Source organism: Macrotis lagotis, chromosome 4 (genome assembly GCF_037893015.1).
Source record: "Macrotis lagotis isolate mMagLag1 chromosome 4, bilby.v1.9.chrom.fasta, whole genome shotgun sequence".
Lineage (NCBI taxonomy): Eukaryota > Metazoa > Chordata > Mammalia > Peramelemorphia > Peramelidae > Macrotis > Macrotis lagotis.
In genome coordinates this window covers 49,205,287-49,217,777 of record NC_133661.1, presented here as the reverse complement: position 1 = coordinate 49,217,777, position 12,491 = coordinate 49,205,287, and the positions used below count along the sequence as shown (strand labels likewise).

General features: G+C 40.6%; 1 protein-coding gene across 1 annotated transcript; it reads right to left on the bottom strand.

Moving 5' to 3' along the window:
• Positions 1-210: 210 nt before the first annotated feature.
• On the bottom strand, positions 211-11,163 carry LOC141520837 (cytochrome P450 1A2-like). Its single transcript, XM_074232714.1, has 7 exons — positions 11,044-11,163; positions 9,235-10,059; positions 6,827-6,950; positions 5,515-5,604; positions 3,737-3,860; positions 2,607-2,693; positions 211-2,190 (listed from the first exon to the last, which is right to left on the bottom strand). The coding sequence occupies exons 1-7, from the start codon at positions 11,125-11,127 to the stop codon at positions 1,893-1,895; spliced, it is 1,632 nt and encodes a 543-aa protein (XP_074088815.1). The 5' UTR covers positions 11,128-11,163; the 3' UTR covers positions 211-1,892.
• Between the last annotated feature and the right edge of the window lie 1,328 nt (positions 11,164-12,491).

Below are 12,491 nucleotides of genomic sequence, written 5' to 3'. Positions count from 1 at the left end.
AAGAGAATTTGAGGAAGAAAAATAAAGAGACCCAGAAAGGCTTCTTACAGGAAGTAACACTTGAGCTGGCCCTTGAAAACAACTAAAGATTCTTAGAGATACATTGAGAGGTCAATATGTTCTGTGCCAAATTTATAAAATAGCAAATAAACCTATGTAGTTAGAATGTAGAATTTTGAAAGTAATATGAAATAAGTCTGGAAAGGAAGGATGTATCTTCACTGTGAAGGACTTTTGAAAATGTTCTTTTATTATCCCTAGTTTTATATCATCTTTATTTTCAAAAGTATTCTCCCCCTCCCCTCTACCCAGAAAGTCATCTCTCATAACAATTTTTTAAAAGTGGTTAATTAAAATAATGAATATATCTATGGAAAAAAAGAGAATGGTCTCTTTCTCCATGGGTGTTACTTCTTTCCATGATATTCATGGAAACTAGACTGGAATCAGGGCCAGTAATCTAGGTAAACACATTATTCTCAATAATCTTCTGTTCAGGGTCCTTGGCAGTCTCTATTAGGGTTCGAAGGAGGTGGGATGGGGTCTGATGTGAATAGCATATACATTTGCCTGTCTCTCCCTCAGGGTTCCACACTCTGTCCACCACCCTTCATTCAGTACATTATTATTATTATTATTATTTTGCAAGGCAAATGGGGTTAAGTGGCTTGCCCAAGGCCACACAGCTAGGTAATTATTAAGTGTCTGAGAGAGAATTTGAATTCAGTTACTCCTGACTCCAGGGTTGGAGCTCTGTCTACTGTGCCACCTAGCTGCCCCCCTGTACATTATTGATTTTTATTTTTATGTTAATTTTCCATTATATATTCCAATGAAAAGGAACAAGGACCTAAGTAATATAAAACTGAATAATGAAAAATAAATTTTGACTTGACTTCCAAAGCCAAATCTATAAGATGATTTAAAAACCATAATACTTTGCCATTTCTAATCCAGAATAGCAAGGGAATTTATGTAGATGATGTCTGCTAGAATTTTTTAGTAAATCATTTGATAAAATTTTTTATGCTGTTCTTTGTACTGGAGTCAAATTGAACCAGTTTATGTAAAATTTTCAGTGTGAGCATTTACAACTCAGAAATTGTCAAATACTATGAATCACAGCTTGATTTATTGTTCTGCTGATTGTTTGAACTTAACAAAGTGATAGAGAGAATGATAATGATGCATTAAATTAAGATTAAACTTAGAAGTGTATCATTAGAAGCTCCTCTACCCTTGACTTGATGATAGTATAATTAGCTGGATTTGACTGGATCCAAAGAATAGTCAGTAATGGCTCCATGGCATCTTGGAAGGAGGTCTCCAGCAGAGTGTACCATAGATCCGGGCATGGCCTTGTATTATTTTACATTTATCTCAGTGACTTGGATAAAGGCCTATCCAATCTGCAGAAGCCCAAAGTTGGGAAACTAGTTAACAAAGTTGGTTAGCACAAAGCTAACACAGTTGATGAAGGATGGGAACATCACACCACCTGCATAAGATGAAGTTTAATAGAGATGAGTGCTGTCTTACACATGGATCCAACACCATCTTCACAAGTACAAGGTTTCAGAGGCTTGGCAAGAAAGGAACTTGTGTGCAAACAATCTGAGTGATCTTAGTGAATTACAAACTTAGGATAAGTCAACATTTGATCCCATTGTCAAATTTGAGCTGTTCTGACAAAGGTTTGATGAGCACTAAAAGTCTGTGCCCCACCTCCTTTCACTAATTAATAGATTTGAACGACAGAAGAAATGAAAATCAACTAGAGAAGCAATGTATACAACTGCCAAGGACATGACTCCTTGGCCTAGCTCCAATATGAACTCAGAGTAAACTGAGGGAGAAGAAGGAGCCTATACCTAGCTCTGGACAATGACTGCTCAGCCATTCCTGGAGCAACGAAGCCGGGCCTGGAAGTGCTCACAGCGGGCATGCTTCATGGTCAACCCATAGGTTGGAGTCATATCCACCTTCACTCCAGATGGTACACTGAATTCCATCTGATGCAGCAGGTTGGCCAAGAAGAGGAAGACTTCCCACCGGGCAATAGTCTCCCCAATGCATCGCCTCTTTCCCAGACCAAATAAGATCACCTTCTCACTTAGGACCTTGTTGATAGTGCCATCTGCACTGAGGAATCGTTCTGGCCGGAACACTGATGGGTCTCCCCAGATTTTCCTGTCACAGGAAGAGAAATGGGATCTGAGGAGATAGAACATAACCTCCAGACAGCTGTCAGAGCCTCAGATCTGGCCTGAGGTTCAGAGAATGGGGGAGCAAGGGCAATCCTGCAGGTGACCTATGAATGGGTGTCCTGCTCTGGAGACACTTTCAATTCCTCAGCCCAACAGGGACCTCAGCTCCAAGATCCAGCTTTCTGAGACCAAACCAATTGGCTCTTGACACATGTATCTTTCACATGGCCAAAAGCAGACCCCAAATTTCCCACATGATAGACAGAAACTAGAAAAGGTTTATTCAAGTGGGTCTCAGATGGTTCCTCAACTACATGCATCCTCAACTTGGCTGATAGACATAGTCAGACAAACCAAAGCCTCCCTGTCCAAACTCCACCAGTTCCAAGGAAGACTCACGGGTCATGGTTAACCTGCCACTGGTTCATGAATACACAGGTGCCCTTGGGGATGTAGAAATTGTTGAGAGTCGTGGCTCTTGTTGTGCTAAAAGGAACAAGAGAACTTCATCAGACAAGAAGATAGTGGGGTAAGGGTGGACCAGGACATGCTTCATTCCTCTACCCTTCCCTAAGTCCTGTTTGCTACAGTTCCCCAGCCTCTGTAGTGGAAAGGAAGGTCCAGACATGATTTCTCTTCTACCCCCTTCTAGTCATATCCTGGATTTCCTTCAAGTACCTTTCCTACTGCTCTTAGCCACTTTTCACAGTAGTCTGAAGGAGAAGACACTATCTCTGCCTTCAGGGAGCTCTCTATCTAGTTGGGAAAAAAGGCTCTCCTTGTGTGTCTTTGTCTCTATCTATCATCTTTCTTGTCTCTCTCTTCTTTTCCACCCTCTCTGTCTATCTCTGTTTATCTCTCTGTGTCTCTGTCTCTCTCATCTGTCTCCCTTGTCTCTCTCCCCCTTCCTCTCTCTCTCTCTCTCTCTCTCTCTCTCTCTCTCTCTCTCTCTCTCCATTTTCACCCCTTTTTTCATCCTTCCACCCTCTCTTTCTCTCCTTCAGAGTTACAAAACAAAGCTGCTATGTCCTCCCCCTTTCAGATTTCCTTCCATCTATTCTGAATATATCTACGTGTATCTATGGGTTGACCCTGAAGCATGTCCTCTGTGAGCACTTCCAGGCCCTGCTATGTTGTGGAAGGGCCCCACATCAAGGCAAGGTAGGGGATGACCAGGAGGTTCAGGTGCAGCCATGGAATCCAAACAGATAAGACCAAACTCAGCCTCTTGAAGCCCAAAGTGGTCACGGGAGCCAGAACCTTCCTCATAGGTGGTGAGAGAGTGGAGATGATGGTCTGCAGAGCAGTGGGATGAAGAATGAGAGAAAAGGGAAAATCTGTTCTGGTCTAGGGAGGTGGCAGTGAGGCCTCTATGAGGAGACCTTCTGTAAGTCTTGGTCAGGACTTGAATCAGAGAAGATGGGGGAGACACAGCAGAGGGATAGAACCCTGAACTAGGCTAGTGGCAATGGTGACAGAGAGGAGGGGATTGATGAACTAGGAATCCTGAAATACCTAATGGGTCTTACCTGTGGGGAATGGTGAAAGGGACAAAGGAGGTATGTCTGAACATCTCCAGGATAAAGGCTTCCAAGTAAGATAACCGAGGCTTGTCTGCCAGCAGAGGTCTTCGATCTCTTCCGATCACCTCATCTATACAAGAGAGGAGAGTCAGAAGGAGTAGGAAAATGCCTTTCCCCTACCCCTCTCCAACCCACCCCCAGCACCTCTCAGTAGATCATGAAGAGTTTATGGTGGTGGGCTACAGGAAACTGCATTTTGGGTGTGCAATCTAGAGACACTGAGGTTGTTTCAACCTTGGACATTTGCTATGTGACTAGAAACAAACCACAACCTCATCTCCTCACACCTTGGTCTCCTTGACTCTCTAGTCTAACTCATCCTCTCCTCAGTGGTCAAATGGATCTGCCTAACCCCCAGTTCTGACCTGTCATTCCCTAGTTAATAAACTCCACTGACTTCCTGGTGCCTCCTGGATCAAAAGAAAATTTTTTTCTGCCTTATAAAACCTGTCATAACCCTGCCTCTTCTTAACTTTCCATTCTTCCTATACCTTACTTCTTTCATATACTCTGTGATCCAGTGGCACTGGCCTTCTTCCCATTTCCTTACACATGGTGCTCCCTCTTCCAAATCAGGGCATGATCACTAGCTGTCTCCCAGGTTTGGAATTCTCTCCTTTGTCATCTCCATCTCCTGTTTCCCTGGCTTCCTTCAGGTCCCAGTTCATGCTAATGCCTCTCACTGGGGATTATTTTAAATTTATCATCTCTGTTCCCCTCTCCTCTCCTTCCTTCTCTTCCCCCTTCCTCTTCTCCCCCTCTCTTTCCTGCCTTCTCCTCTCTCTTCCCTTCTCTTCCCTTCTCTTCTTTCTTCTATCTTCTCCTCTCTTTCCTCTCTTCCCTTCCCTTCTCTTCTTTTTCTTCTTCTTCTTCTTCTTCTTCTTCTTCTTCTTCTTCTTCTTCTTCTTCTTCTTCTTCTCCTCCTCCTCCTCCTCCTTCTCCTTCTTCTCCTTCTCCTTTCTTCTCCTTCCTCCTTCTCCTTCTTCTCCTTCTCTTTCTCCTTTCTTCTCCTTCCTTCTTCTTCTTCTCCATCTTCTTCTTCTTCTTCTTCTTCTTCTTCTTCTTCTTCTCTCTGTCATCTATTATCTATCATCTGTCTATCTATCTATCTATCTATCTATCTATCTATCTATCTATCTATCATCTATCATCCATCTCTCTCTCTCTTATCTATTACTATCTATCTATTCTCTCTCTCTCTCTCTCTCTCTCTCTCTCTCTCTCTCTCTCTCTCTCTCCATCTATCCTTTTTTTTTATGCAATTATTTACATGTTGTCTTCTCCATTAGAATGGAAGTTCCTTGAGGGCAGGGACTGCTATGGTTTTTTTATGGATATGCTATGAATCTCCCAGTGATTAGCACAGTGTCTGGCACATTTTAATGCCTGTTGATTTGACCTCTACAAAATGACTTCCTTCATCAAAGGGAGACAATAGTGGGGCAGCTAGGTGGCACAGTGAGCACTGGCCCTGGAGTCAGGAGGACCTGAGTTCAAATTTGGCCTCAGACACTTAATTACCTAGATGTGTGACCTTGGGCAAGCCACTTAACCCCATTTGCCTTGTAAAAAAACAAAAGCAAACCAACAAAAAAAGGGAGACAATAACCACAGCAGTCTTCTCACAGGGTTGCGGTGACAACAATATGAAAGAGATGAGTCACGTAAAGCACTTCACAAACGTTAAGATGCTATGTCTATGGGCCAGTATCTTACTCACTTACCCAGCTCCTCCTGGATCTTCTTCTGGACTTCAGGCTTTGTCACAAGGTACAGGAGGCTCCAGGAAATGATTGTGGTGATTGTGTCAAAGCCTGGACAGAGTGGATCGGGGGGAGGGAACCATCAGAGAACGAAGTGAGCTTAGCACATGTGATCTTGGGGCTTCTTCTGCTCTCCTGGGCAATCTCCAGAGAGAGAACCCCCCATGCCCTTCAAAGGAGCCCAGAACTTAGTGAGTATCATCAGTTCCTGTCTTTCTAGTATGTTACAGGAGTCAATAATAAGGAGAGATGGAAATTAAAGGAAATTTGAGACTTCAACTTTCAGCCCTAAGACTGAAAAATAGAAAATGACAAATTTAAAGGAACTTTGAAAAAGCAGGCATTTTAGGATCTAATGGAGCTGTAAAATGGTGTTCCAAAGTTACTAAACTGTACCTTCCCTTTTGACCCAGCTATACCACTAGTAAACCTAAGCCCTAAGAAGACCAAAAAGAAGAAGGAATTAAGAACAAAAATGTTTATAGCATTTCTAGGGGTTGGTCTTCCTATTGGAGAACAGCAAAACCAATTATACTATATTATATACTGGGATAGTTTTCTGGCATAAGAAATGACAAAATGGTCAGTGTCAGAAAAAAATTGAGAAGACTTCTGATGCAGATTGAAGTGAAAGAACAATTTGCAAAATGACACTGTAGAGAAAAACAACTTTGAAAATAGCTTTGAGGGGTGGCTAGGTGGCACAGTGGAGAGCACTGGCCCTGGAGCCAGGAGTACCTGAGTTCAAATCTGACCTCAGATACTTAATAATTACCTAGCTGTGTGGCCTTGGGCAAGCTACTTAACCCCATTGCCTTGCAAAAAAACCTAAAAAAAAAAAGGAAAAAACTTTGAAACTGAAAAGCTTTAGAAATCTCCTCAATGCCATGAAAAACTCCAAGTCCCAAAGACTCACCAGCTGATAGAGACACATGATGAACTTACAATGCAGAGAGTGAATTGTATTTCCAGGCATGGCCAATGTAGCAATATGTTTTTGTGGAATACATGTTTTTATGATGAAAGTTTTTTTTGTTTTATTTTTCAGGCTTTTAAAAAATTGTTGTTCAATGGGGGATATTAAGAGGAATAGATTATACATTCATATAAAATATTTTTTTTAAAGTGAACATTTCAATGGGAGTTTATAAGCAATGATTTTTGACACCATGAATCTAGGGCAATCTCATCTGGGATACCCACGTGAAGGTTGGGATACTAAAGAAGAAAAATTATTTAATCCTAGTCAGAGTAAGGGAAAACTGACTCCTACCAGCTCCAAAGATGTCATTGATGAGATTGGTGATCAACCTCTCAGGTATATTGGTCCTCATGTTCCCCTGAGCCTTTTCCTGGATGTGTTTGAACAGAGCCCCAGTGATGCTTTGAATATTATTCTGAAAGAAAGGACAAACAAAGAGGTCATATTATAATTACTCTCTCCTCCATGAATCTCAAAGTTGGTGGCACCATTTGTCTCTCCTGGGGATTCTGGACTCAGAGGCAGTTTTGTGAACCCTACAAAAGATAATCCCCAAGGACGGACCCATTCAAGAAGAGGGTCATAGGGCAACATACCCCTAATCCAGATGAAGGGACCATATGTGTGGTCAGGAAATCCACTGGCATTTCTTTCTGCAATGTACTTGAATATAGAGATTCTGTTTCAATTCCAAGAACATAGATGAAAACTAACACTGACTTCCTCCTCTACCTCCCAAAGAAGACAATTAGCCTTTTGGATATAGAGTTTCAGTGGGTGAACAATGACCACTCACAATCACCCCTGATATGCACAGAGCAGTATATATTTCTTCAAAGCACTTTCACCTTCTATTTAATTCTCAAAATTCTCCTATACAGTAGATAGGGCAGGAATTCATAACTTCATTTTATACAGAAGAAAATTGAGGCCTAGAGAGGAGATGTGAGTTATTCTATGTCACAGAACTTGTTAGTAGGAAGGAAGATAAACATGAAGAAGTAACCATATGGGACTTGATAAAGTTAAACTATTCATTACTCTACAGGATGATGATATAATAACACCTAAGAAATTTATCAACAGGGCAGTGAAAAGTGTCTACACAATAGACAAAGAGTTAACATATAAACAAAAAAGTTTACATATGGATGGGAACTCTTTTTGTGATAGCAAAGAATGGAAAAGCAAGGAGAAGCTCTCCACTGGGGAGTGACTGAACAGGCTGTGGTTTATGATTGTGATGGAGAAGTGTTGAGCTATAAGAAATGACAAGGGGGTAGCTCAGAAAAAAACATGGCAAGGTCTCTATGAATTGGTGCAAAGTGAAATGAGAAAAACTGGGAAATTATTATACATAGTAACAACAATATTGGAATGATGACCAATTGTGAAAAAGGTGCTTACTCTGATCAGTAAAATGATTCATGATTAAAAAAATGTTCTTTACCTCCAGAGAAAGAAATGATGAACTCTGAGAGCAAATTGAAGTATATTTTTTTCTTTCTTTTTTTTGGAAATATAGTTAATATAGAAATGTTTTATATGATTTCTCATGTATAATTGGTATCATATTGCCTGTCTTCTTAGTGGGTGTGGTAGGGAGTGGGAGGGTGGGAGAAAATTTGGAATTCAAAATTTAAAAAGAAAAGAATGTTTAAAATAAATAAAATGATTTAAAAAAAAGAGAAATGGTCCTGGGACCAGGATGCTAATTAGCTGTGTGAACTTGGATATATGTCTGTTCCTTTCCCTAAGCCTCAGTTTCTTCTTCTGCAAAAATGAGGAGCTTGGACTAAATGATTTCAAAATACCTTTCTATGCCAGAGGATTCGTGATGAAACATATTACCCACCTTTGACAGAGAGCTGATGGGTTTAGAGTATAGACTAAAACACATTCTTTTTTTTTTCTTTCTGGACATAGCCAGTATGAGAATTTGTTTTGCTTGACTATGCATGTTTGTCACTGGGGTTCTATTTTTTTTCTCTATAAGAAGAGGGAAGGACAGAAGGCAGATTCTCACTTTATAAAAATTAATCAATTTTATTAGTTTACATTAATTTTAAAAGAAATAAAAGAATGTTCATGTGGGAAAGCAGTTACCAGAACCACAACACACTTGTATGGTCTAAGTCGCTAGCATGAGATTTTGATTCTATGACTCAATTTCAGATCTCTTGACTCCCATCCCAAAACTTTTTCAGGATTATCTGTTACCTTCATCTTTCTTATTTCAGAGCTTTGCTTCTATTCTCATGCTAATAGAGAAATCCTTCGATTTAGAGTCAGGGAAGCTGTGTTGGGATCTGAGCTCTGCTCCTATTTGTGTAACCAAAGCAAGTCATTCAGATTCTTTAGACCTCTCTTTACTCTCTTGCAGGAAAAAAAGAGATAATGATATTTATTTCACAGGGTTGTGAAGGTCATTTAAGAAATGTAAACTCACTAATAGGTGATGACTAATATTCTAACTCTTTTGTAAAGAGCTTTACAGAGTTATTTCATTTGATCCTCACAATAACCCTGAAAAGTAGGTGCTTTTATTATATCCATTTTCCCAACTGCACAGCTAAGTGGTCTCCAAGGCTAGATTTGAACTCAGGTCTTCCTGACTTCACTGCTCATACCCACTATGTCATCTAGGCTAAAAGTAAGAAGTCCTACACTCTGAGATTAAGGAGTGAGGGTGCATTTACCTGATCAAAGTCCCTGTAGTGTTCTTGGACGGTTTTCTGCATGAATTTTAAGAATCTCTGGTTGAAATCCTTGAACCTTTGCAACTTGGGATTTGGAAAGTAGCGAAGGATGGGGAAGAAGTCAACAGGATTGCCTGAGGAGGCAGTCTCAACAAATTCATGACTCTTGGTAATGATATTCAGCAGTTCTTGGTTCTCATGGGCACTGCGCTGGCCAAAACACATGGCGCCTATGACGTTGGCCACAGATTCCACCACATGATCATAGGGGTCAAAGCGTCCTGTCCCATCCATCAGTTCTTGGAATTTTTGGATCAAACATTCAGCCTCCTTCTTCACATGCTCCTCCAGGTAACAGGAGGAAGAGGATGGGGAAGAGGACACAGAGAAGGCCTTCAGAGCATTCTGGGCCAGCTTTTTTCGAGCTGCCCATACTTCCCCTGAGTCAGCACCAAAAGCCATGGACTCGCCATCCGCAATTAAGGAGAAGTTGTAGAGGTCAGGTCGACCTTTGAAGTCATCCCCTTGCTTCACCAGGGCCTGCCGGATAGTTTCGAGGCCACTCAGCACAAGCACTGGGGTGGAGCCAATCTGAATCTGCATCACATCCCCATACTTCTCTCTCAGTTGGGTCAGAGCCAAGTGAGGATTCTTCCCCAGAGTCAAGATGTTGCCAATCAGAGGCCAAGCCCAGGGTCCAGGTGGGCTCTTGAGTCCTTTGGGGACCCTGTGAGTATAAGACTCAATGATGCAGAAGATCAGGCAGAAGACAACAAAAGCCAAGAGAAGCTCTGTAATAGAGACGAAAGCCACCATCTTCACTGTCTAAATGGAAATAAAAAGAAAGAGGTCAAAGTGAGTTTTGAGGGAGTCAAGAATGGGAGTAGGACTCTCCAGGAGACCACTCAGTTTATGGAACAGTTTATGGAAAGAGCTGCACCTTGGATCTCCAAAGACATATTGGTCCCTCAAAATAATAGTGAATCCTTTCCAGTATTGAGAGATGAGACTCTGGGAGTGTGGGAGAATTGACTCCTATGTACAACTAAAAATAGGATGGACAGGATGAATTTTCTCTAAGGTTCATATTATCTTTAGCTCAGAACCTCTGCTTCCCAAAATAAGGGCCCAGACCTGAACTAATATCAGGCAAGAGGGTCCTGGAACAAATAGGAGATGACTTTTAATCCTGCTCTTGTTGGAGGGTTTCCAGCTTCATGGGTAAGTGGAGGTCTTCAGATGCCACCTCTCCCTTCCATTTCATGGATATAGGCAAATCATGGAATATTAGATTTGGAAGGGGATTGAAAAATAAGCTAGCCCATAGGTTCTTAGCCTTTTGGGACTCTTAGACCCCCCTGGGAGTCTGATGAAATCTTTGAGTTTGTTCTCCAAATAATAGTTTAAATATTTGAAGGAAGTGTTAAATTTCTGTTCAGAGTTGGTGAAAATAAAGATATATCTTTTTTTTTTAACCAAATTCACAACCCCCTGCACTTTATCCACAGGTACATGAATTTCAGTGATCTAGTCCAATTCTCTTATTTTCTAGAGGAGGAAACTGAGGTCCAGACAGGCACAGCAATTTGCTCAGTTATCACAATGAATTAGTGGCACCATCAGAAGCAGAATCCAGGTCTCAGTACTCTTGGTATTCACATACAAACATACCCAAGAGCACAGCACATACACATAGCACATATCCAGGGTCCTTGTCTGCCTACACTGGTAGAACCACCAGTATCCCTTGTGATGGGGGTTTTAGAAGGGAAGGGTACCCAGAGCTTGAAAAGTACTGAAGGAAGTTACCTGCAGATCTGAGTACCTAGAGATGTCTGGGATTGGAATCAGCTGCTTTGGAGTCTCCTCAGCCAGCAAGTGAACATGGACCATCTCTTTTTATGTAACTCCTCCTTCTGAAAATTGGCCCTGAAAAGCCCATCAGGTGATCAGAAAAACCTTTCCAGTCAAATTGAAAGGATTTGAACTTGGACGTGAGCCCTTAGCTCCTCCCTGAAAACAGAGTTCCAGTATAGGTACTGGGGCAAGGTCCAGGGGCAGAGAGGGATATTGAGTTGGAGACTAGGGAATCCTTTTGCTTCTCTGGGTCTAAATTGGAGTAAACTCCAAAAACACTGAGCCAAAGGTAAGTGTGGCTACCTTGGAGAAGGAAATGGAATCACAAGCTAACACAAGCTATTTATTAAGCTCCTGTTGACTTCAGGGGAAAACATAAAGGAAAGTATGACATTCTCTCCCCTCAAGAGACTTACAATAAGTTCTTAACATTTTTTCCTAAGTTATGGCTCCCTTTGGCAGTGTGATGAAGCCTAAGGATCCCTTCTCAGAATGATGATTTAAAAATTTTTATATTTAATATTTTCCAATTATAGGTAAAAACAATTTTTAACATTTATTTTTAAAAATTTTCCTTCCCCTTTCCCCCTTCTAGAGAAGGCAAACACATTGATATAGATAATACATGTGAAGTCATGCAAAATATATTCCCATGTCAGTCATGTTGGGGAAAAAAAAAAACAGACAAAAAACAAGCCAAAAAAAAAATCCCAAGACAAATAAAGTTAAAAAAATAAAACAATGCTTTAATCTGCATTCGGACTCCATCGGTTCTTTCTCTGGATCTAAATAGCATTTTTCATTCTAAGTCCTTCCAAATTGTCTTTGATCACTACTCACTTCACTTTACATCAGTTCCTATATCTTTCCAGGTTTTTTTGAAACATTAATCACTTTTTTAGAGACCAATCATATACCACAACTCCATCAACAGAACATTCTTCTAATTTTCCCACATCTTTACCAAAATTTATGATTTCCCTTTTCTGTCATATTAGCCAATCTGATAGGTATGAGGTGGTACCTCAAAATTGTTCTAATTTGCATTTCTCTAATCAGTAGGGATTTAGAGTATTTTTTCATATGACTCTAGATAGCTTCTATTTCTTCTTTTGAAAACTGCCTGCTCATATCTTTTGATCAGTTGGAGAATGATTTATTTCCTTATAGATTTGACTCATTTCTTTACATATTTGAGAAATCAGATCTTTTTCAGAAAAATTGCTATAAAAATGTTTTCTCAGTTTTCTGCTTTCCTTCTAATCTTGATTGTATTGAATTTGTTAGTGTAAAACCTTTTAAATGTTGTGCAGTCACAAGTATCCATTTTACTTCCCGTAGTGTTCTCTGTATCTTTTGTCATAAACACTTCCCTAATTTATAGATTCACCAGGTATGAT

Coding starts and splice junctions, on each gene's coding strand:
- LOC141520837 (XM_074232714.1), bottom strand. CDS start 11,127: ATGGTCCATGTTCACTTGCTGGCTGAGGAGACTCCAAAGCAGCTGATT. Junction 10,060..11,043: donor CTAGGTACTCAGATCTGCAG/GTAACTTCCTTC, acceptor ATTTCCATTTAG/ACAGTGAAGATGGTGGCTTT. Junction 5,605..6,826: donor CAATGACATCTTTGGAGCTG/GTAGGAGTCAGT, acceptor CACTCTGTCCAG/GCTTTGACACAATCACCACA.